At 43.1% G+C, this 23,716-nt stretch overlaps 2 protein-coding genes across 7 annotated transcripts; one reads left to right on the top strand and one right to left on the bottom strand.

Moving 5' to 3' along the window:
- The first annotated feature begins 2,038 nt into the window (after nt 1–2,038).
- Nucleotides 2,039–9,215, top strand: MTRES1 (mitochondrial transcription rescue factor 1). Of its 2 annotated transcripts, none has more exons than XM_082216704.1 (4): nt 2,039–2,193; nt 4,771–5,215; nt 5,827–5,899; nt 7,413–9,215. In XM_082216704.1, the coding sequence occupies exons 2-4, from the start codon at nt 4,779–4,781 to the stop codon at nt 7,587–7,589; spliced, it is 687 nt and encodes a 228-aa protein (XP_082072830.1). In that variant the 5' UTR covers nt 2,039–2,193; nt 4,771–4,778; the 3' UTR covers nt 7,590–9,215. The 2 variants fall into 2 exon arrangements, with proteins under 2 accessions (XP_082072830.1, XP_082072831.1); XM_082216705.1 differs by having other exon boundaries at nt 2,084–2,189.
- Nucleotides 9,216–11,359: 2,144 nt separating this feature from the next.
- On the bottom strand, nt 11,360–23,359 carry BEND3 (BEN domain containing 3). 5 transcript variants are annotated; one of them, XM_082216626.1, is made up of 4 exons: nt 23,212–23,359; nt 17,956–18,008; nt 16,755–16,969; nt 11,360–14,615 (listed from the first exon to the last, which is right to left on the bottom strand). In XM_082216626.1, exons 2-4 carry the CDS (start codon nt 17,996–17,998, stop codon nt 12,390–12,392), a joined length of 2,484 nt encoding a protein of 827 aa, XP_082072752.1. In that variant the 5' UTR covers nt 17,999–18,008; nt 23,212–23,359; the 3' UTR covers nt 11,360–12,389. The 5 variants fall into 5 exon arrangements, with proteins under 5 accessions (XP_082072752.1, XP_082072754.1, XP_082072753.1 ...); XM_082216628.1 differs by lacking the exon at nt 23,212–23,359 and adding an exon at nt 22,808–22,828; XM_082216627.1 differs by lacking the exon at nt 23,212–23,359 and adding an exon at nt 19,550–22,428.
- Between the last annotated feature and the right edge of the window lie 357 nt (nt 23,360–23,716).

The raw sequence follows: 23,716 nt of genomic DNA, 5'->3' as shown, positions 1-23,716 counted from the left end.
GCAATAAAAATCATTTATGAGTCACAGTGGGGAAATTATTGCTCCTAATTTAATTTTAATGTGAACAGTTTTAATAAACAGGGCATTCAATTTATGCAAACTTATTTTTGTCATTACGTTGTGGTTCAGGATGAAACCAGGTGATGATAGCTGTGCACCTAATTTCACAATGTCCTGCTTACATTTTTTTTTATATACTTGGAAGCTGACACTAGCCTATATGACTGTAAAAATGTTTTTATTAAAAAGTTTTTAAAGTGGTAGAATTTTTCTTCAGCTTTTTTTGCAGACGGGATAGTGAGATGAGGAGCAATGTTGACAATATCACTCTCCAAGTTCCTCTCCAGTGCTTCAGAGTCCACACTACTCTTTGGTTTACAGAAGAGCTACACATCAAGAAGCAGACTGGGAGATGACTGGAGTACAGGTGGCAGAAAATACACTCCAAAGCCAAGCAAATGCTTGTTATGTCATATACCATAATTCTGCCTACCAAGCAGTAGTGAAGGCAAAACACAACTCTTTTACCACCCCCACGTCATCCTCAAAGAGCTGTCCAGCAGAGCTGCTTTAGGTTATACCAGAAGTAGAGGATGGATCGCCCTTGAACACTGAGCAACATGCTGTGAACAATTTGCAGGGTACTTTGAGGATAACATAACTCAGCTCTGTAGTGTCTTAGATGCCACTATTGCTGCAAATCCAGTTAAGGTGTCCATTGCAGTGCCTTCCCACACTGTGTAGGATCGATTTCTATGGATGTGGTCTGATTATGTGGGCAGGAATCTTGCAGTGATGGGATCCGCTTCTCCCTCTCTTGACTCCTGCCCTCCTGTCTGCTGAAAACTGAGTGAGGGGGAAGGAGAGTGGACTGTGTGGGTCTAGGGTGGGGGGGGGCAGCTTTACTCAATGGAGTGTGATCTGCTGCCCTTAAAACAGGTGGTATTGAAACTACTCCTAAAGAAATCCAACCTGGTCTTTTTGCTCACTGTCCTGAATTTCTCCATGTACAGGTACAGTATCTACTATCCAGTGGATTAGGAAATAACTGAGTGGGTGGGAAGAGGGGGCACACAGTCACCTACAGAAACATTATACGCATACAGGCTCCATCTGCACTATACATTTAAACAGCAGCATAGCTCAGCCTCGCTGCCGCCTTGCCCCCAGCTGTAGGGTGGCTGAGGGAGAGGTGGCAGGCAGATCCAAGCCCTATGCTGCTGTTTCAGGCAGCGCAGAGCTTGCAGGCTCCCGAGCTACTATGTGGAGAGACGTGTGGTTCTGGCGTGCTGCAGGCCCTGCAGTAAGTGCCACCCCTTTCAGTGTGGCACCCAGTGCCCCCCGCCCCCCCAGCTACACCTTTGCATTTAAAGCAGTAATTTGTACCAATTTAAAACAGTCATGGCTTCCCCCAAAGAATCCTAGGAAGTGTAGCTTCTTAGGGGTGCAGGAAGCTGTCAGGAGACCCCCCTTCCTCGCCACACAGCTACAGGTTTCAGAGTGGCTTACCAATCAATCCCTCTTCCATAGGAACTATGAGAACTGTAGTTCTGTGAGGGGGGATTTGCTGTCACCTCTACTCTGGGCACCAACTGCAGTTCCCAGGATCCTTGGGTGAGTGGGTGGGCAAGCCGTGACTACTGAAAGGGGGCATGCCACTGATTTCAATGCACCGTGCTGAGGAGGCCACAAAGCCTCTGTTCAGCAACCTCTTGCCGAGGAGCAGCCTATTTCACCTAAGTCAGGGTCCTCGTTGCAAAACGTTTGCGTCGGTTGCAAAATGGCCGAAAACCAGCAACCTTCCTTGGCTGCCGGTTTGCGCGTGGAGCTGCTGTGCTCCTTAGACCAGCTGCAGCGTGATCGGGGCGGTCAGCCAGACTCCGTTTTTATTGGTGTGCGGGGGGGGGGTGGCGAGAGGAAAGCAGCTCCCACGAAGCTCCTCAGAACTGGCTCCCAGGGAAGCGCATCGACTGGGTGAGGAGTTGGCGGCGGCGACGGTGGCAGAACCCCGCGGCCGAGTCCTCCGAGGCGCTCCTGGCCAGCAGAGGGCGCCGGCTGCGTCCGACCGAGCGTGGCTCCGCCTCCGCTGCTCCTTCGCCACCGAGCTGAGAGGAAGCGGGGGAAAGGACGGGCACGGGCCGAGCACCGAGGAGCAGCGGCAGGGCCGGGGCTGCGGGCGCCCGGCGGAGGCAGGTAGCGTGGCGAGCGCGAGCTGGTGCAGGAGAGCCGCTTTTTTTTTTGGGGGGGGGGAGGGTTTTTTGCTGTGGGCTAAGAGAGGCCGGGGTCGGGTCCGAAGCTCCACCAGCTCCCCGTGCAAATCCCCCATGGACTGGGAAGCCTTAAGTCTCACCTATTTCAAGTGTTGCTGTCCGAGGCTTCTTTTTATTTGTACCGCACCAAAGGGGCGGGTTGCAAGAACCCCACGCGTGCGTTTCCCTGGGAGTGAAGGCTCCGTTGAGCGAAGGCTGCAGTCCTAGGCACACTCTCCTGGAAGGAAAACCCCGCTGAAAAACGCGGCACCGTTAATATTTATTTCCGAGTAAACATGAGGCGTAGTTGGAGGTGTCTGCAGTCGTAAGGTTACTTACCTACTGAACTTACGGGGCTTGATTTTAAATGATGATCACCTAGAATCTGGCTGCAGCATCAGTTGTCCACCGGGATAACTTACCTGGAAAGTTTCACTCATAGCATTGAACTGTAAAAGCAATATATGATGGTCTATGAATGTTACAGGGGAAAACTCTTTAAAAAAACAACAACCCCCTCCGAGGTATAACTCCAGTTCCCTTCCCCATCGGAACTTGTTCCAGCAATCTGGGGTAGGGGTAGATCCCCACCTCCCTTATTTAATGATGTATTTATGCACAAATGGTTTTGGTTGTACAGATCTAAGAAATAGTAAGTATTGTAGAAGTATCTGTGAAGGAAGAGTATGGCACTGTTCTCTTTTGTGTATTTGTGGTTCACCCCTGTTCCAGAGAAAATGAAGTTGTATGGTTCATTGCTTCTGCACAAGTGGACACCAAGGGCTTATGAGGTGGAGGAGAAAAAAAGTGTGTATGGTGGTGGAGAAAAATACAGATTTTTGGTGGAGGGAACACCCTCTGCCAACTTTCTAAGTTTTGATTGTTAATTTATAGTATTCTTGGGCTGCCTTTAAAGGTAAAACTCCTCTCAAGGCAGCTTGTAGTAAAATGCAATGAAATACAACTGTACACATAAGACCATCAGAAATAACAATACAACAGTACCAAGCCCCATCCCCTTACTACCTGAGATTGCTTTTTAAATTAAATAAATGAGGGGTTGATACTCACATATTGATAAAGATGCCATGGGTGCCAGCACAAAATGTCTTTGATGGGCAGCAAAAGAAGAGGTAAGGATCTGGTGAGTGCTGTCATGAAAAAGGTCCTGTTCCTGATTATAAACACAATAATCTGGAGAACTGTAAACCAACTTTGGAAACAGCAGTTGAGAACAAGTGAGTCTTTAGGGCTTTGCAGAACACCTGAGTGACAGTGTCTGTTGGAGTGCAGGTGGCAATGGGTTCCAGAGATGTGAGGGTCAATGCAGAAAAGGCTCTTTGCCCTTAAGTGCTTGGTATCTTGCAAGTATTTATAGGGGAGTGGACATTTCCCCATTCTTTGGCAAAGGTGACCACTGCCTCCAGTAAGAAGAGCCAATGCATGGCCTTTTTTGGTTGTGACACAGCTCAGATGGGAGAACAGTAAGGACTTCCTTCTCTTGCTGCAATATTTAGGGCTGGACAAGTTTTAAAACAGCAGTATTAGGTTGGTCTTGCAGATCATGGTATTACTGAATTCGTATAGCTCTTTGTGACACTATGCAGGGAGTTAACAACAACATCTGCCATTTTGGCTTATATGTTTGATTGCTGCTTGGCTGCATAGGATGGGAAAGGATTACATATGAGCTGAAAACAGGGGAACTGGGGATAGCTGCAACACTTTTCTCTCTGTATGTGGTGCTGAGAGGCTTTACATTGCCTTTGAGCAGTGTGTGTGTGTAACACACACACATTGGGATTGCATCCCACAGATGTGTATATGTAGTGCGTATGATCCATTCATACAATATACTGGTAACTGGTCCCTTATTTATATGGTGGGACTCTGGACAGTTATGAAATCTGTATAAGCAGCTTGCATGGCTCACTTCAAGTACATGTTCATACAAGTGCAAGATGCATTACCAGTAGAATACAGGCTAAGTAGAGCACTTTTAAGCCCTAGTTCAGAGAATTAAGGGGAAATGGGGTTTAAAAATGCTTAACTTAATCAGTTATGAACTATGGTGAATAAATATTATGTTAATGATTAGAACCTGGTTCTCTTGAAAAATTTTTTTTATAAAAAACAACAACATCTGAAGCTCTTTCTACAGTACAATGGTACCTCGGGTTACAGACACTTCAGGTTACAGACTCCGCTAGCCCAGAAATTGTACCTCAGGTTAAGTACTTTCCTTCAGGATAAGAACAGAAATCATGCTCTGGCGGCGCGGCAGCAGCAGGAGGCCCCATTAGCTAAAGTGGTTCTTCAGGTTAAGAACAGTTTCAGGTTAAGAACGGACCTCCAGAACAAATTAAGTTATTAACCTGAGGTACCACTGTACTTCTAATGTCATTGTTTAATGCATGGGGAGGTTGAGTACTAATTCTTATTGAAGAATATTCAGCTTTTAGGAATCTTGTAAAACTCATTAGTTACTGAGCCAAACTGACTGTTAAATCTTTTGTTCCAGGGTATGCTATGACGGGTTGCAGATTGCCGCTTGGTGCTTTTAGAAATCTAAATGTTTGGCTTGGTCTCTTGGAGAACTCTCCTTATAAACTCTGCACACCCTGGAAGAGGCTTCTTTATTCTGCAAGCCAGCAGCAAGTAACGGCAATTACCCCAAAACATTTATGTGTTTCTCCTTTAAAACACCAAGTATTTTTAACACCGTTGCCCAAAAGTGCACTGAGGATTTCTGTACGTCTCAAAAGCAACAAAAGTTATCGGAAGAACGCAAAACAAACTGTGCCAGAGGAGACTGAGGAGGAAGATGAAAACGAAGAGATAAGTGATTCAGAAGATGAGTTTGAGGATGATCCTACTATAGTGAAAGATTACAAAGATCTCGAAAAAGTAGTACAGTCTTTTCGATATGATGTAATAATGAAAGCTGGTCTAGACATTGCAAGAAAGTAAGTATAATAATTTGTAAATAAAATAGATCAAAAGAGGTAGCCAATGGTTTTCTTTTATGTTCCTTACTACTAAAGCTAGTTGTAGATTATCACCTGCCTTTTTCATCAGGAATAAAGACAGTGGAAATTTGTCACTTCTACCATTAAGAAGCTTTCAGAAATTCCTACCAGAGTAGACTGCCCAGTTTAAAAAAAAAAAAATGGGACCCTTTGAATTAGCAAATGCAATTTTAATAACAAAAGAAATCTCACTTTAAAACTTACTGAAGAGTCTGTACTTCAAAAATTTCTAACTTGCAGTTCAGTGACCTTGCCTTCAAACCTTAAGCTTTGCTGGCACTGTGATGTACCCAGTATTAAACTTTGGTTTAATATATGAAAGCTTTACTTAGACTTAAGAATTACAGCATTGATTCTACCTAAGGCCCTGTTCTTGTCTTTTGTACAGATATTGTGTTTCTAAATCTGCCATGTTAGAAAAGATATGTGCAGAAGTAGCTGAAGGTGTTTTACTGGCTATGTGTATTCTTGGATGGCTTTTTTTTATGGGACACTAGCAGTGGTTAATGTATATGTAAGAAAAATTAAGGATTCTTTTCGTTTCAAAGCAAAGTGGAAGATGCCTTCTATAATGGCGAACTCAGGCTGAATGGAGAGAAACTATGGAAGAAAAGCAGAGCGGTAAGGTTTTCCAGAAAATAGTTTATGTCTTAAACTGAAAAGAGGTTATATGTCAAAAACTCAAATTATCTTTAACTGGCAAATGCTTATCCACATTATCTCATTCCACACATATAATATTTATATTACTAGAATAATAGAACCTCATAAAGGGCACACCTGTTTGCAGGATCACCACCTAGGATAATGGTTGCCACCTGCTGCATCTTCACAGAGTTACTAGGAAGAGTTTAAAACATCAAAAATAGGAACGTCCATGCCTACCCTAGTTAAGTGAGTGGATTATTTCAGTAGTATGTGGATTGCACCCTGTCTTGCCTTGTTTATAGTACAGTCAAAGATGAAGAGCCATTGTGAAAACTCTGCCCTCCATTTTATTGGCTCAGATTCAGACTGGTGCAGTAGATGGGCCCAGATGGGTCCCATTTCCAGTGGATCTATTGCTGATCCTACTTTCCCAAAGCCCTCTTCTGGGGCCTTATGCCAGTAACTATTGGCAGTAGCTTCCTAACCCCTCACAATTTGGGTGGGTGCCTCAGGCCTCAAATGCCTGAAAGGCTGCCGCCTCTACAGACCCTCTTCAGTGTTGACATCAGTAGAGAGGGCCTGCCTGGTAATTCCACTGCCCTCAGAAGCTAAGGATTGTTGGCCTGGGAAAGAGCATTCTTTGGGCATCCCCCAAGTTGTGGAAATCCCCAGAGAGTTCACTATACAGTTTTCATCATATGCTGAAGACGCACCTCTTTTCCCTGGATTTTGACACTTGAGATGTATATTTTGAAGACAACCTCCCCATTATGATTGTAATTTGTAATTTGTTTTGGATTGGGCTTCCTTTTTGCTCTATTTTAAATGGTCGCAAACCACCTGGGAACCTTAGGGTGAACAGCAGGTAACAAATCAATTTAATAATAATGGTGGCAGAGCCTATTGAAGCCAAGGGACTACTTCTGCCTGTTCCTCACTTCCTCTTGCAGCACAGATTGGGGGTTAAGATTGCACTCTAATACTTCAATGATGCCATCGGCTTTTGTGGAACTACAACAGCTTGTGCCACCGTAGATTAAGGACATAAAAGCCCTGCTGCATCAGGCCAAAGGCACATCTAGTGAAGTATCCTGTTGTCGGTGGCCCACCAGATGCCGATGGGAAGCCCATACCATAAGCAGGATCTGGGTTCTTCCCACTAAATTTCCCAGCAACTGATACATTCTCTGCCTATCCCCCCACCCCCACCCCTGGCAGTCCTCTTTGAGGTGCCACAAGACTCTTAGGCCATGGTTGCTTGGAAATCTCCATATTGTCCTCATTGCAGAAGCTCACAAGACAGTAGAGAGATGAAGCTGCAGCACTTCCATCATAGCCGATGCTCTGCAGCTCTGTTGGCTGCTTTTCTCTAAGGTCCCGAATGAAAAGTGCAGGGATCACCAGCAAGTTACTCCAACTTATTTCTGGAGGCAAAATAAAACATGCTGCGTTTCTTTCTCTCCCCCGCCCCACCCCAAATCTTCAGGTAAAAGTTGGTGATACACTGGACCTGATAGTTGGAGAGGACAAAGAAACAGAAACTGCTGTAGTTATGAGAGTTGTCTTAAAGAAGGCATCCGACAAGGTCAACGATGAAAAATACAGAGTGGTGTTAAGGCGCTGGAGGAACTTAAAGGTGCCCAAGCAGGATGTATTTAAGTGAACTAGGATTTGCATGTGGCAGAGGTTTCCTTGTGAACAACTGTTGGTTATACAATATATGAATTTTGGTTAAACAAAATTCCTGCATTCTTTTTTTAAAGAAAATAATATTTAAATGGGTATGCGATGGCATGATGCCACCTTCCTTACTGTGAACATCACTTTGCCTGTGACTTTTTAGTTTACTGCTTTTGTTCCATACTGAGGGAGAAAGCAATGTTTCTATGAAAAGATAGAACAAAGGAATAAAAGGGAAGGCTAATTTTAAATATTCTCTGCTTTTGTTTAAATGACATGACCCGGAAGCCCAAAACTAAACAACTTGAGTGGGAAGAAAGCCTGGCTTTTCTTTACTCATTGTGTGGTGTGATAACAGTAGCCAGTCAGTTCAGGAACCTGGTTTTTCTTTTCTTTTTCTTTTTTAAATAACCCCAACCTGGTAGATTAACAATACAGCTTTCCATTTCCATTTGTAATCACTGAGCTGTGGTGCTGATGGTTTATGGTTGCTTTCCTTTTACATATTGTCTGGTGGTATCTTTTGTGAAATGTATTTTAGTATGCTGGCTGCTATGTTTACTAGAGCAGAGTTCCCCTACTCATAGGGGACATGGGCAAGATCAGGTAAGCCTTGTGCTTCCATGGAATTATTTGTCTCAGGAACTCCAGTGTATATAGGGATTGGCTTAAAGCCATAGTCATGTACACTGCACATGAAAGCCCCATGCTTGTTCCATTGAGAGTATGGACATCTTAAACATGTAGATTGCTCCATCACTTCAACCCAAGTGGTGGTTCTGGATGCAGAGTGCCCTACAAACAGAGTGATCTCCTCTGCAGATGTATACAGAAGTCTACATGAACACTGGAACACAGATGAGTCCCTGGATCAGACAGCATAGGTCTACAAATTTTAACGGGCATTAGCTGTGTATCACCAAATACAGAGCTTCTGTTTGCAGGCAACTTATTGTGTCCCATGCATTAATTTGGACATGCAGCTTAGTAGAATTCAGTTTGTTTCCATAGCCACTGTAGATTATGGGCTCATCCGCACTTACCTTTTGCCCACGCTTTCTAAGCACAGGTTCGCACTTTAAAGCAGTTTCCTAGCAATTATTTTTTATTTATTTTTTGGCCGCAGCACTTTCCCCATGAAAAACTGCTCTTTAATGCTGAATTGGAATGAATGGTAATTTGGGTTAGCTGCGGATTGCTGTTTGCTCTGATTCAACAGTAAAGAGTGTTTCTCTGCGTGGAAAGCGCTTGGGAAAAGAAAAAGTGCTCAGAAGCAGTGCTTTAAAGTGTGGACCTGTGCCTAGAAATGTGGCACAAAAGTAATTCTTGATGAGCCCTTAACAACCAGATGAGGAAGTGCTAGAGGATAAAGAGAAAATCATGTGAAAATATAATGGTCGCCTTATCTCCAACCCTCATGTGAGCACATGATGCCACTTTAAAGGTAAGTATTGTATGTCACCCTAAAAATGCTTCCCCCCCCCCCGCCCAACACTGTTATTTTTGTTAATACAGAATTGTGGCTGCCTTCAAATGTCATTTGTTGCCATGTGAATAAGAAATCCTAGTGTTAAAACTAGCTTAATAAAGTCCTTCAGAATATATGAAACTGTGTAAATGCATTCTTTGTGTCCTTTAAAGATTTGTAAGGACTAGTAAGTTCTTGGTTTTCAAAATGATTATGATGAACATAGTGAAATAATTATAGGACTGTATCCATTGGTTGATGGGACGCGGGTGGCGCTGTGGGTAAAAGCCTCAGCACCTAGGGCTTGCCGATCGAAAGGTCGGCGGTTCGAATCCCCGCGGCGGGGTGCGCTCCCGCTGCTCGGTCCCAGCGCCTGCCAACCTAGCAGTTCGAAAGCACCCCCGGGTGCAAGTAGATAAATAGGTACCGCTTACCAGCGGGAAGGTAAACGGCGTTCCGTGTGCTGCGCTGGCTCGCCAGATGCAGCTTTGTCACGCTGGCCACGTGACCCGGAAGTGTCTCCGGACAGCGCTGGCCCCCGGCCTATAGATGTGAGATGGGCGCACAAACCCCAGAGTCTGTCAAGACTGGCACGTTCGGGCAGGGGTACCTTTACCTTTATCCATTGGTTGTATAAAGAGAAAGTAGACCTGTTCTATCTGTTACTCAAAATATTTTCTAAACAGGGACAAGGGCAGAAATCTATAGCTTTTGGGAGGGCATTCCAAGGCCACAGGAAAAAGAGGGAGGTCTGCCAAAAGTGGGTATGATGGGGGCTAATTTGGATCCACTAGGGCCAGAATATATAGAGAGGTATAACAGCCAAGGGGACCAATCTGGGACCAACAGGAGGAAAAAACCAAAAAACCCAAACCCAATTTAGACAAAAGAAGGGAGGGAAAACAGCACCTGTACAGCTTTGGTGCTGCTAGGTTTGGCTGTCTCCCTACCCCAATAACCCTGTAAGATTTCAGAGATACACTGTTTTTTATAAAAATATAGCGTATATACTTTTAAGTTAAGAAATAACTACATTTTTCTAACAACACGCTGTTTTCATGGTTCTTTTGTAAGCCTTCCCTAACCTAGCACCCTTCATGTTTTGGATGACAACTCCTATCACCCTTTATCATGCTGGCTGGGACTTGCAGAAATTGTAGTCTGAAACACTGGAAGAGCACCAGATAATGGAAGGCTGCTTTATGTTGTCCAAAGAAGTTGGCATTATTGGGTAGCACAACTAAATAACAACCAAACCCTTCAGTTTGCTAAATATGTATTATTATACAGAGAAATATAGACATATCAGTTTGCCTTGGGTAAAAGGTTGGCTTGACTCTAATTAGGACACAGGCAGTATATTCATGGATTCTAGTTGTGTTATTTTGGGATGTTGCTAACTCCTAAGAAAAAAATGACTATTGTCTACTAGTAAACTGTCTCAACAGGGCCTGGCCAGTTCTTGGCATTCAAAAGAAATAAAGAAAAAGGGTTTGTAATTGTGGGAGAAATATATTCTTAAAAGCTGATTTAATGTATCAAATTTAATTCGGTTGCTACAATATAAATTTTTATTTGGATATATAACGATCTAAATAATCGCACAAGAGTATCAAATGAATGTGCTAAACCAGAAATAACTGGTATTAAATGATCATTGTCACTGCATCAGACAAACATCTGAGTCCAGAGCTCATTGCATAACCAATGTGCACATGGAGCTATTATGTATGCAGTCTGCCCTATTCAAGGGACAGCAGATCCACAGACAGGGATTAGTTGAACTAAATGCTGGAAAGCTCCATGAGCATTTTAGAAATCCAGTGGGTTTCATCCAGAGGAAGTCAGCCATGGTTTAGTCCCATTTATTTAAGCAAATGGGACTAAAGTGCAGTTAACTTCATCTGGATCCAAGTTGCCCAGTGCCTCTAAATAAAAAAAAACCCTGATGATTTTATTTATCCCTGTTACAACTGCCAAAGAAAGAGGAAAACAAAGCCTTGGTGTGATGTAGCCCTCCAGGAAAAGGGAGAAAGGCTGATATTTCACTGGTGTTTGGGCATACTGAATGGAAGCATACAATCCATTAGTGTTTACCTAAACTCCAGTAAATTCAAAAACAAAGAGGTTTCAAGTTAATTATTAGTTACAATGATTAAGGAAAAGTTCACAGTCTCCATGATATTGAAATCCTCTGGGTGACACTGTACTTGAAGTTATAAATATAAAATCAACATACAATGAAGAGGGCCCTTGCTATATAGAAGTCCAAATAATCAAATATATAGATACATATAATATTTAATATTTTGAACTTTTCAAAGGCTGCAATCATTTTGCTAACAAAAATAATATGGGCTTAAATGTTTTTGTACATTCCTCAATTCAAGTATTTTTTAAATATAAGTAGTGAGAATAACAGGTAATAGCACCATATTCTACTGATACAGGGCAAGAGTCTAGTTCACAACCTATGCTTATACCAGTAGCTTTTATACCAAGAAGTCACACTGAGGACAATGGAATAACTTAGATGACTAACAACTGAAATATTGGTACTACGATCTTAACACATGTTAAATAATGCCATGATCATAATCTTAACTTTTACAACCATTCAGCAACAAAATGGGAAACCTTTAAAGAAAATTGTAACTTTTCTGTTCATTGATTTTGTAGTACTTCACTCCCCCAATATTCAAACTAATACAAGGAGTAGCTGTAATTAGTACAGAAACTGTCTTGATTCCCTACTCTTTTTCAGAGAGTATGGCACTTCAAAAACTACAGCTTTGAAAAATTAAAAAATTAGTTAGTTTCCAAATGACTGATTAAAGGTACCTACAGAAACTGTTTTAAAGAGCACGAGACTACTCACTGCTAAAAAATCAATTAAAAAATTTAAAACTATATAATTTATTTTCACTGGTGATTATATTTAAATGAGATGCTACTGGAACATCTGTAATAATTTATGATTCTTTGCTGTGTACCAGTTCAGGTAGGTAGCAAGGGCACTATCAGAAACCTAGCCTACATACAGGCATCCTGAAATGGAGTTACATCTTTTCCCACAATAGGCATTCATTTCAATAGGTTCTTCTAAGTGACATTCCCACTGGATTGTCCTACACCCCTTTTCCCCATCCTCACTGTATTGCCCTTTCCCGTACGTGTTAGAGCAACATTTTTCTTATCAGTTGCCCTAATGCTGAGTGAATATTCTGAGTATTAGTCTAAAGCAGGCTGACTGATGTCTCAGTCTGCTTCTAAATAACTTAGTGGTCAACATCTTTGGAAACTAAGAAGATCCCATCACTTTTTTGCTTTCTTGGCTTTTTTCAGTATATCACACTTTTTTCTATTGGGACGTCTGCATCTTTCATCAATGCTTGGTATACATTCATAATGCCACACTTCATCCATTTTCTCAACAGGATAAACAGCTTCAACATAATGACGGATTAGTCTCAGTCTGACAGGATCGAGCTGCTTTTTGTTACAAGCCCCTGAATGGTTGTATTGCAGTCTGAGGTTATCTGAAGTAAACAGCTCTGGAAAAAGTCTTACAAGAAGTCTGGCAGCAAAGTTACCAACTGAAAGGCTCTGCTGTACTATTTCTCTTACTTCCTTGTCAGACAGCAGATACAGAGAAGGCACAGGAAAGTCTGGAGGGGGAACAACAAGTTCCTCAAGTGGTATCTTGCAAAAATCTTTGTTGCTTCTTTCCGGAGGCAATGGCGGTCCTTCAAATTCTTCTTTAAATCTTTCCGGGTTTATTGCATAGGTCAAAAATTCTCTCCTTTCAGGTCCTGGCACATGGACCTTTCGCTGCAGTTGGTATGTGCGTCTTTGCTCTGTATCTCTTCGACGACATCTCTCATCGAGTTTTCCAACAAATTCCAATGTCCATACTCGATCATTCTTCGCTCTCGGATATAGCATTTGCACATAATGTCGAATTAATTTAATCCTAACAGGATCAAGTTGTTTCTTACCCAGTGATCCACTACAATTATATTGCTTCCTTAAGTTTTCATGGGTAAACAGTTCAGGGAATAAATGAACTAGCAATCGAGAAGCAAAATTGCCGATTGACAAACTGCTCTCATATATGTTCTTAAGCTGCTCCTTGCTTAACAGGTAGTCTGGAATAGGGACATCAAAATCAGGAGAAGGGATATCAAGCTTATCAAAGTCTATAGGCACAAGCCAAATCTTTTTTGACCTTCTGCCTGGCCTTTCATATTCAAAATTATCTTCCACTTTTATAATAGACACATCATCAGGCAAACTAGAAGAATCATAGCAATCCTCTCTCATCTGCTCACTCTCACTGTCATCCATATACATGCTTTCAAGTTCATCATTTATTCGCTGGACACAATGCTGCAACCAGGCCTTTCTCTCCTGCATAGCAGGAAAATAAATCTCTGTGTACCTGCGAATTACCTGAAGTCGCTGCGGGTCAAGCTCTTGTTTTCCACATTCTCCATAACAACTATATCTCTCAGCCAACTTTCTGTGATCAAAGAGTTCTGGAAACAATCTATGTAATAAAAAGACACAAAACTCTCCAGGAGAGGAAGCTTCATCTAAAAATTCATTTATATCCTGAGCATCAAATACCCATTCAGAGGCTATGGAACTACTCCTGTCCATGGGCAGAGCTTCATCCTCCTCCTTATCATCAATAATTTGATCAGTCTCATAAAAATTGGAGGACTGTATGTCTGGCTGACTATTTTCCATGTCTCTCTGTGCCCAAAAGCTACTGAAAAAGTCATTGACCTGAGGCAAACACTCTGCCTGCCAAACCGCAGGATTCTTCACAGAAGGATAGCAAACTTCTACATAATTTCGGATGAGCTGTAGATGAAGGGACTCAAGTTTCTTTTTGTTAAGATAGCCACAGGTGCTGCAGGTCCTGCTTAACTCATCCTCACTGAAGAGCTCTGGAAAAAGCTGTACCAGTAGTCGGCAAGCCAAATCTCCACCTGATGTACTCTGATCCATGATCTGTTTGAGTTCTGAGGCAGTCAGCTGGTACTCAGGTGGTGGCCTGAATTCTGCTACAGCATCTGTGGGGCTGACATGCTTTTTAATTCGACTGACTTCTAGTGATAACAAGTCTACTTTGCTGTGAAGCTGAGTCATGTTGGAATTTAAGGTATTAAGTGTGTAAAACATTTTTTGTATCAAAGAATATATATTTGGGTCGGACTCAGAAGCAACGGGTGTGATAGCACTCATATCTCTTTTACGTTGCTCATTCAATGTCCGAAGATTGGAAGGACTGCTAGGATTAACCTTTTCAAACAACTCATAGGAAGTGAACTGCTCTGTTCCTGGCAGACTTTTCTTCTCTGTAATTTTGTGTGAGATCCCATACAGAGGTTTCTTATATGATGGCATGATTGTGTTATTTAAGGCTTCTTCTTCACCGAGCCACGTTATGCTAGGATTCTTGCTCTTGTTTAGCTGTTCCACATCTTCCTGAGTAGGTGATCCATCTCTGTGCATCAAGTTTGAAAGAAGGCCCTTTCAACGAACAAATGTAACATTAGTATTCAAATTAGTTACTTATTTATCCTTAATGAATAAATTATAAAACATTATTTTCTTAATTTTAAACACTAAATTAATTTAACACAATGCTGCCATAGGGTTGGATCCAGACTATGTTAGTTGCTTCCACCTACACTATGGGTTGGAAAGTGGATGGAGGAGTTGGAGGGTATTTTCCCTGTGTATTTATTAGGATCTAAACTTTCATGTCTGGGAGCTGCCCAAAATACTCAAATCAATAGCCTTTCCTTAACATCAGAGTTCTGAGAATATTGCAGCTCATATATGCATAAGGATCCCCTACATCAAACTCACTGGCCTGGATTCCAAGTTTGTTCCTGTCAACAGGAGGGAGAGTCATCTTTCGCTGATTCCTCATTCCCTCTGTAGACTCTTATGCTCCGTGTCTGGACCAGTGGAAGACTGCAGGGGGAGTGTGAAATCAGGGGAACTGACTACCCCTTCTGCCAAAGAGATCCTCCGCTACATTTAAAACCTTCAATCTGTGAAAGGCATAGTTAAGATCCAATCAACAGTACTGTATTCAACTAACAACACCCAGACTGAAAACCTTGCGATGCCCAGATTGAGAACCTTTCACAGCCTACTCACTTTCCACTAGGCACATCTGAAGGAAGAAAACTGTTGTAAGAGAATATGTGTGCTAAATGATGTACAATATTTTCTGATAATGCAAATGGTAAAAGGTAGAAGGACCCCTGACCATTAGGTCCAGTCGTGGACGACTCTGGGGTTGTGGCGCTCATCTCGCTTTGTTGGCTGAGGGAGCCGGCATACAGCTTCCGGGTCATGTGACCAGCATGACTAAGCCGCTTCTGGCTAACCAGAGCAGTGCACGGAAACGCCGTTTACCTTCCCTCCGGAGTGGTACCTATTTATCTACTTGCACTTTGGCATGCTTTCAAACTGCTAGGTTGGCAGGAGCAGGGACCAAGCAACGAGAGCTTACCCCATCGTGGGGATTCAAATCGCTGACCTTCTGATTGGCAAGTCCTAGGCTCTGTGGTTTAACCCACAGTGCCACCCGCGTCTTCCATTTCCATGCAAATGGAAGCAATGCCAAAAGAGCTGTAGCCTATAAAGTGTTGACATTTGGAAGAGATCACAAAACATTTCAGGCACTATTTTATACCAGCAGTTCACATTATTTGGGTGTCTTCATTAATTCACTATAAGATGGATATTTTGCAAACATACTTTGCTTTGCAGCAGCAACAGCAACATAAATTTCAATACTAGAATTAAAAAATGAAAGAATTTAGACTTTAAAAATCAGAAATATTTTTTCACAGCTTGCTGTACAAATACTAATTAATAAAAGGTAAAATATACATATTCAAATACTATCAAGGCAAATAGGCAAGAATTGACTACTCCATCTTAAAAACATGAAAAACCTCAGCTTTGAGTTATGATCTCACTTTGTAAGCCACCTTGTAAGGGCTTGGCCCTAAAAAGCAAAACAGAAATAACTTAAACCCTAAGCATGCCATCTACGGAATGGAATTGTTTTTTTAGTTCACAGGTTTCTGGTGTAAGGGGGGCCAATCCCCCCCCGTAGGCTCCCCACCACACTGTTCTAGAAGGCTTTCCAACTCTCCAGAGCAATTCTTGGCGAACAGAAGGGGCTACAAGCAGGGGGAATCAGTGAAAGTACAAAGTATCACCTAGGAAACAGCTCAGAAATAGCTGTTTGGGTTCTGGCTTAACCTTGCTGGACTGAAGTGCAAATGTTTATGTAGACTATTTTAGATGAAATCCAGACAAGAAACCATATTCACCATTTCTTCAGCTGAATTCACACATCTATTGAATTTTGCTCTTTAAAAAACAGCCACCACCTTGTTCCTCAGAAAATCTATTGATCTCTAGGATGCATGTTTTCTCTTTGTTTGTTTTTGGCTAAATAGTGTCTTCTTTGCTTTGTTGCAGCCTACAATTTCCATAAAATAAAACACCCAAATGAGTATTTAATATTTCGGAACAAAGATTAACTGGTTTGACTAAATTCATTAAACTGCTTGTCAATCTGAAATAGTTAACTACAAGTCTAAGCAAGATGCTCTTAATATCCATATGTAAAGGAATCACCTCTTGTGTAAGGCCTCTTTTTTTCAGACTTGGTAGAATTTCTTGGTGGCTTCCTGAGCTATCACAACCAAACAAGGTCCGTTTCCGTTTATTGGTTTCTTGCAGAGAAGTCACTAAACCATCCAGCGTGGTTTTTTCAGGTCTTGATATTACGGAGCAGTCTAGGACTTCATCTTCTTTGTCTGTTTCTACTTTCATAATATTTTTGATAATAACTGATGAAAGAGAAAAATAGTACCAATTGGTCACTGACTGGATCTGAATTATATATAGGTAGCTATTCTGGATTCAACAGTCTAAAGCTCAGCAATGGGACACCTCTGGTCCATGGGTCTAATTAGTCCCAATGGGGTCCTAATTTGACACATGAGGCCATATCCCCCAAACCACATTGATCTGTTCCACACTTGACTCATATATGACATCAGAGGTGGGGCAGGTAAAGACACAGCTGCAAAGGAACATTTGAGAGCCTCTAAGGTGCTCTCCTGATTATTGCTTGCCATATGAGGCTGGGATTATTGTTTTCAGGGACTGCCTGCATTAAGGAGTTCCTCATTGGTAACTCCATAATGCAGCTGGTCTTTGCCCAAAACAAGGGTTGCTGTAAGCGCTAAATCAGGCATCCCCAACCTCTGGCCCTCCAGATGTTTTGCACTACAATTCCCATCATCCCTGACCACTGGTCCTGTTAGCTAGGGATCATGGGAATTGTAGGCCAAAACATCTGGAGGGCTGTAGGTTGGGAATGCCTGCACTAAATGGAACTTATAGCAAGCTCCACAGGGAAAGCCTTCCTTAACCTACAGGGTTTGAAATGGGGAAATTGCTTATCTAACACCATGATGACATAAAGTGATTTCCGGCCACCAACTTGTCAGTGTGACCATGAGGGTTGGTGTGGCAGATCCAGTTCTTCACCTCTACTATAACTTAAACAGTCACCCCAACTTCTCTTGTTATTAAACACGGTAACCCTAGTTTCACTGCATTCGGAATGTAAGAGCTTCAACAGAATTACAGTGTAAAGAACAAGCCAGAGAAGTGGACAAAACAGGCAGAAGGAAATTAGTGGAAAGCAATGTGTGATAAGATTTTTTCATTTGTTACAGTCTTTGTTATAAAAATGTAATTTTGGTATGGACTATATTCAAAAGTATTTTGATCTAATGAGAAAGTAGATTAAAAGGAATAACATTACCTTCAGCATTTTCTTCATCATCAAGCAGTTCATCTGAATTCATATTCCGTACTCTACAATAATAGAGATAAAGAAATAAGTAAAAAGCCTATACAGCTTAGGAGAGACATGTTATGTGTACTGTAAAGCCATCTGCCGAAATCCAGCTTTTCTGGTTTATATTCAGAATGCACTCAAATAGTTTGCATACAAAAGCTGCCCCCATTTATATTGGTGTGAGGAACATTGCTGACTATTTATAAAATTTATATGGCTCCCTTCATCCTAGGGTCCTAAGGCAGTTTGCAACAATAAATAAATAAAGCAATAAATAATAAAAATTTAAATGTACAATATAGTAAATAGAAGATCTATCAATTTTGGCAAGCTAGTCTTTAAAAAAGCATAATGGGGAGAAAGGTTTAAATGTGATGTTGCATGCAGAGGTAGCTTCAGCTCTTGCCTCTTGATGAACAAGAGTCAACATTGCCAGCTATGGAATAAGGATTTGCACTGGGGTTTTTTTTAAGAATGCAGGGAACCATTATGGAACTTCATCAAAATCTGAATGAAGACAGAGGTTATAATGGAGTAGGGGATCATAGATCAGCAAAACAGATGTAGAACATGTTTACGTAACACAAAATCATGACATAGATATTTGTAATATACACGGTACTGAACCCAGCAGAACCTCTCCATTTGAAAAAGGGGCTGGGATTCATGAGAGCTTCCATAAGCAAAAGTTGGGAGGGAGAGTGTAGAGAGCTGATTTACAACAATTCTCCCTTCTTCAGTAGATTCCCAAAACTACCTCACATGTGCGGTATCCCAAAATCGAGAGATTTTGTTGGGGTAGAGGCATGGAGATCAGAGATCTGAAAGTACCTTTTCTGTGAGCACAACCCAACTCAGGCAACTTTGGATACAACCCATAGTATTTGCTCTGAGCTACTAATGATTTGTTCTAGAAACCAAAACATCGCTTGACTCAGACATAAGTATCAACCTCGCCATGCAAAACCAGTTATTTTTTTCTTTGAGCACCTAAGCCTGAAATCATTTTCCATTAAAAAAGTTGATTTCAGCATTTCACAAAACAATATTATGCATTTGGAAGTAAGTCTCACTGTGTTCAAGAAGTCTTATGCTCAAGCCAGGTAGGTGTGTATAGGATTGAAACCCTAAAAATGATGGGTACAAAAAATGCTCATCTTAAGTTTTTAAGCTTTCAGGACCAATAAATACTAACACACTGAAAATTACTTTACAGTTAAGTGTGAAATGAAGCTTTCATTATAATGGCAATAACTTGACAAAGTTAGTAATTAAAGTAATTACTAATAATAATTATTCTTTATTAAGGCAATTTATGGCACACTTTTTAATTAAAAAATCAAATCAGAGTCATTAGATTGTTATTGGATTCTATGTTGGCTTCTAAAGTAGCTGTTCTCTTTGAAGAGCACCCCAAATGGGTTAACACCAACTGCAGAAACTAACAAAACATCAAAAAGCTGCTGGAGACCATTTAATGCAAGTGGCTTAAATTCCAACTCATTTTGAGCAATTAGCTCTTCATTAGGGAAATGTCAGGAAAAGGACTAGCTCATACCTATTTCAATTATTTGTGTGACTAACTCTGAAAAGAGTCACTAGCCTTCTAACCCCAACACTGTAGGCTCCTTTTAGAGCTACTCATTTAAACTGCAACAAATGCAAGTACCCTGATGAAAAGGTAATTGCAAGAAACACATTAGGATTAATGTCACTTTGATTAATACACTTGTCTCCTGAATTGTTTCTCTTTCTCAAAAGGTAGATCTTGAAATAAAAAATGTCTGCTCAACAGCCAACTGGCAATATCAGATTTTCCCTGTGACATCATAAACGCCTAACTGTGAGGCCTTCTCCTATTCATAAACATGAAGAGATAGTGACAGCATCTGTGTTGTGTTTGAAGTATTGTGTTATCTCCACAGTAAGGACCAGCAAGACATAACTGGCCATGTGGTACGCCTGAGGTGGTGGGTGGGTAGCAGCAAGGTCTGTATTCTCCAATTTTGTGTTATGCTACACCCCACCAGCCATGTTATACCATGCTCCCATGGCATTACTGCTTCCCACAGCAATAGTCTCAGTGCTCAGTGGTCCAAAAACCTGATCTACACTTTTTCTGCCAACAGAAACAGAGACGTTTTTATTTTTCTATTCACAGAAGTAACCCAATGGGAATGTGTGATGTTCATGTGAGCTCATATCTATGGCCAGTTTCTCTCTCTCTCTCTCTCCCCCCCCCCAAGTTGGCTTTTTTGTGTTCTGTCAGAACAGGCACAAGCGACAGTGAGATCCAGACTGTGGCCAGTCAACCCCATCCTGGATTCTTTTGTTATATTCTGATTTAAAGTTGGGAGTGCAGGTGAAATATGCAAGAAGTATGGTTTAGAACTGTGCTATATCCATGGTGCACTTGTGGCAGCTACTACCTACTTAGGTTATTACCCCACTCTTTTCTCTTACAGTATTAGTGGGTGGCAGAGAGAAGCTGCACCACTCACCTAGCCTCCCTCTGGCTAAGTCACTGCTGCATACCAGGATGGAGAGGGGCAGCAGCACAACAGCAGTGAGGTTATGCTGGTACAGATGTGTTGGCAGAACCATCTAGTGCTCCAGAATCTAGTGCTCCTGCTAGCACGTTTTCACAACCTCACACCTATCTGTTCCAGAGTGAGGCCAGATCAGCATCATAGCCCCACTGCAATTATAAAGTTCACTACTGCCTTATAAAGTTAGGTGGCTTTCAGCTTGATCCTATTCATGGCTGCTTAGAAGGTTGCCCCACTGAATTCAATGGATCTCACACCCCACATTAAGTTGAAATTCCCTCCATAGGGCCGTCTTGTTTACACAGTAAAAGTATATGCAGTTGTCCATTAGTGTCTGGCCACTTAGAAGGACAAATTCTACTACAGCAAACAGACTGGTCCAAAGCTATTACTGAGATTTATTGAGAAATTCAATTCCTTGTTTTCTAACCTCCATATCACACTTAATAAATTGTGGCTGTAGTAGCAGATTTCTCAAGGTGGGGGTGTACTTATTTCTACATAGACAACCTTTACATATGTCCTCTTTTTTTTAACTGCAAGAACAATTCTGAGCTGGATATTTAAAGATCAACAAGATTATATAATGTATTTTCACCATTTAAATACACATTCAACCTGAGTACCATGCTAGGAAACTAGACAAAAATATTTGTAATCTATATTTTATTATCAGGATATATGAGACTCACAGTCAGTTTGGTGCCTCTACATCCAGTAAGAGTAATTGCACAAACCAACTTACCATTATAACCTAACTATGTGAGGTGTAGCCTTAAAATGGCCATGGATCCTTCCCTGACTTCTGGCTGCCAAAGACAATTGTCAGCACTGTCACATTGTTGCCTTACTGTAGGATTACAATGCAACAGTGACTACCCAAATTATTTGTAAGAGTTTAGCTACTTTACGGGAAAAGGTTTTTCTTTTTTTTATTATGAAGCAAAATAAGAGCCAATGTGATCTAGAAGATAGTAAATACTGATATAGGAAAGCAATGAAGACACACCACTGCCATAAACTCATGTAGTTTTTGCAAATCACCATCTCCTAGCCTAGCTTTACATTATATATGGGAATTAGGTTGCCCTAACTTACAGGACAGTAGCATCTTTTGCTTTATAAATTATCACCAAATACTAAGTACATGAGCTCAACATTGTAAGGTGTGTGTTAATTTGAATTTATGATATGGTTGTAACAACATCAAGACTGGCACCATCAGATAGTTGCTAGTGGGTGAGCCCAACAGGATTGACCAGGTACTGTAGTGGCAACTGATATTCAACCAAATCCTCTCTGATGTGCTGCCCAGAAGATGAAAGCAAAAAGACAGAGATGGCAACTACTATTGCAAGCAGCAACCACTCCTACTTTGTTTCCCTGCATGTTCTCTTTCTCTGAGCAGCATGGTGATGTCCAATCCACACAGCAGTGCTCCAAAGAGTCCTGTCTCTACCTGTGACCACTGCCTGGCCAGCCTATAGCTGTAAGCCACTTCCTTGCGCACACTTTCTCTCTGGGCAGCATCCCCCAAATACGGCCATTCCTTACTACGGCTCCACCCAGAGAGAACAAGTATGTGGCTGGCAAGCGGAGGTTGCTCCCAAGCAGGAGGACAGGGCTGTTGCTGGGTGCTTTCCTCTCCAAACTCCAAAACGTTTTCCCCAAGAGCAGGATGAGTATCTTTCTTTTTTTGCCAATAAGGACTTTGTATTTGGATGTTGCCTGTAGAACAGAAAGTGTCGCCTGGAGGAAGAGAACTACGAGCCCCTCCCTAACAACCCAGGGCAACAGGAGGAGGAAGGTGTTGCAGTCATGCAGAAGCCATGCCTGGAAACTGGCCAATAAGACCAGGATCGCACCAGGCGCGCGGGAACTCGCAACGCCCCCTCCCGGCTTTGAAACGCGCGAGGCAGCGCTCGCGAGTCGCGGGGTCACGTGGGCACCCCCTTCCCCAGATCGAATGGAATAAGAAGGCGAAGGCGGCGGCGGGGGGGGGGTCCGGGGGAGAGGACGCTTCAATTATCACCCCCGCCTCCCTTTGCCTCGCCAGCCTTAGCACGGAGCGGAGTCCCAAGGCCACTGAGGGAAGGGCCGGCAGCGGCGGGCGCTGGGAGGATAGGCCTCGCGGCTGGTCGTGAAAGCGGGTTCCGTTGCCGAGCAGGGAGCCAGGTTTCCAGGCAACAGGAGCCGGCGGTGCGTGTGCGCGCCTCGAGAAGCAGCTGGGGAAAGGGGAGAGCCGGCTGGCCAGTCTACCCGCTCACCGAAGCGCTTCTTGGGCCAACCCTCTTTTGGGTAGCGTGCCCCGCGGCTCGCGACGGCAGCTTCCGGAATGCTTCCCACCCCCCCCCCGGTCCTCGAGAGCTGGTCTATGTGGCAGCTGGAAACAGGGGGCACAATATAACATCCAGCTCCCCCCCCCTCCCCCGCCGGAGATGGAGGCGCCCGCGCTGCCTGGCCGTTCTCCCGCGCGAGGAACACAGCCATAGTTCTCCCCGAGGGGGAGGGGGCCGGGGAGGCTGAGGAAGGACCGTGTTCCTCCCGCCGAGGCCGAAAGTGGAACTGTGGGGAGGGAGTTGGCCAACACACGCACACACCTACCTTGGGGAGGGGGGGTTGGGGGGGTAAGCTGGTTTCCCTGTCTAGAGAAAGTTGGGAAGGGGCTTACCTGGGTCCTTCTTAGGCACTGTGGGGAAAAGAGGGTGAGGGCCCCCCTTGGTCTTGGGTGGGTGTTTTATAAGCGCGGCCGTGGCTGGCTCCCGTGTCTTCCCCTCCCACTTAGCTCTTTGTGTATGTGCGTGTGTGTGTGTCCGTGTGCGCGAGAGAGAGGGGGTCCGCGCGCTGCGCTCTCGCGTGACGTGACGGGACCGTGTGTCATTTCCGCACAAGGACACTGAGCCCCGAGGAGCTGCTGCTGCTGCTGCTGCGGCCACCCGGGACAGAGAATGTGCATGCGGGTGGGGGCGGGGAGGAAGAGGAGGTGGGGGAAGGCGGACTGATTAAGTCGGGGCACCACAGCTCGCGCGCGGGGGAGAGAAGGCGGCGGCCCTCTCCGTTCCACACGCGTATTACGCATACCCCTCCTCCCCCCCCCGCGCGCTTCTGAGCCCCGCCCCCTTTCCCCCGTGGCTGTGCCTGGTGGAAGGAGCCGTTAGTTGCAGTCGGGTCACTCT

The sequence above is a fragment of the Podarcis vaucheri genome (genome assembly GCF_965113315.1).
Source record: "Podarcis vaucheri genome assembly, chromosome: 3".
NCBI classification, from domain to species: domain Eukaryota; kingdom Metazoa; phylum Chordata; class Lepidosauria; order Squamata; family Lacertidae; genus Podarcis; species Podarcis vaucheri.
This window is presented reverse-complemented; position numbering and strand designations above follow the sequence as displayed.

What these genes read in the sequence shown, in the direction of transcription:
- BEND3 (XM_082216626.1), bottom strand. Translation starts at nt 17,998, where the DNA reads ATGAATTCAGATGAACTGCTTGATGATGAAGAAAATGCTGAAG. An exon ending in TGATGAAGAAAATGCTGAAG is followed by an intron (nt 16,970 to 17,955) that starts GTAATGTTATTC and finishes CTCTTTCATCAG; the next exon opens with TTATTATCAAAAATATTATG. An exon ending in AAAGAGGCCTTACACAAGAG is followed by an intron (nt 14,616 to 16,754) that starts GTGATTCCTTTA and finishes GTTCGTTGAAAG; the next exon opens with GGCCTTCTTTCAAACTTGAT.
- MTRES1 (XM_082216704.1), top strand. Translation starts at nt 4,779, where the DNA reads ATGACGGGTTGCAGATTGCCGCTTGGTGCTTTTAGAAATCTAAATGTT. An exon ending in GGTCTAGACATTGCAAGAAA is followed by an intron (nt 5,216 to 5,826) that starts GTAAGTATAATA and finishes TTCGTTTCAAAG; the next exon opens with CAAAGTGGAAGATGCCTTCT. An exon ending in TATGGAAGAAAAGCAGAGCG is followed by an intron (nt 5,900 to 7,412) that starts GTAAGGTTTTCC and finishes CCAAATCTTCAG; the next exon opens with GTAAAAGTTGGTGATACACT.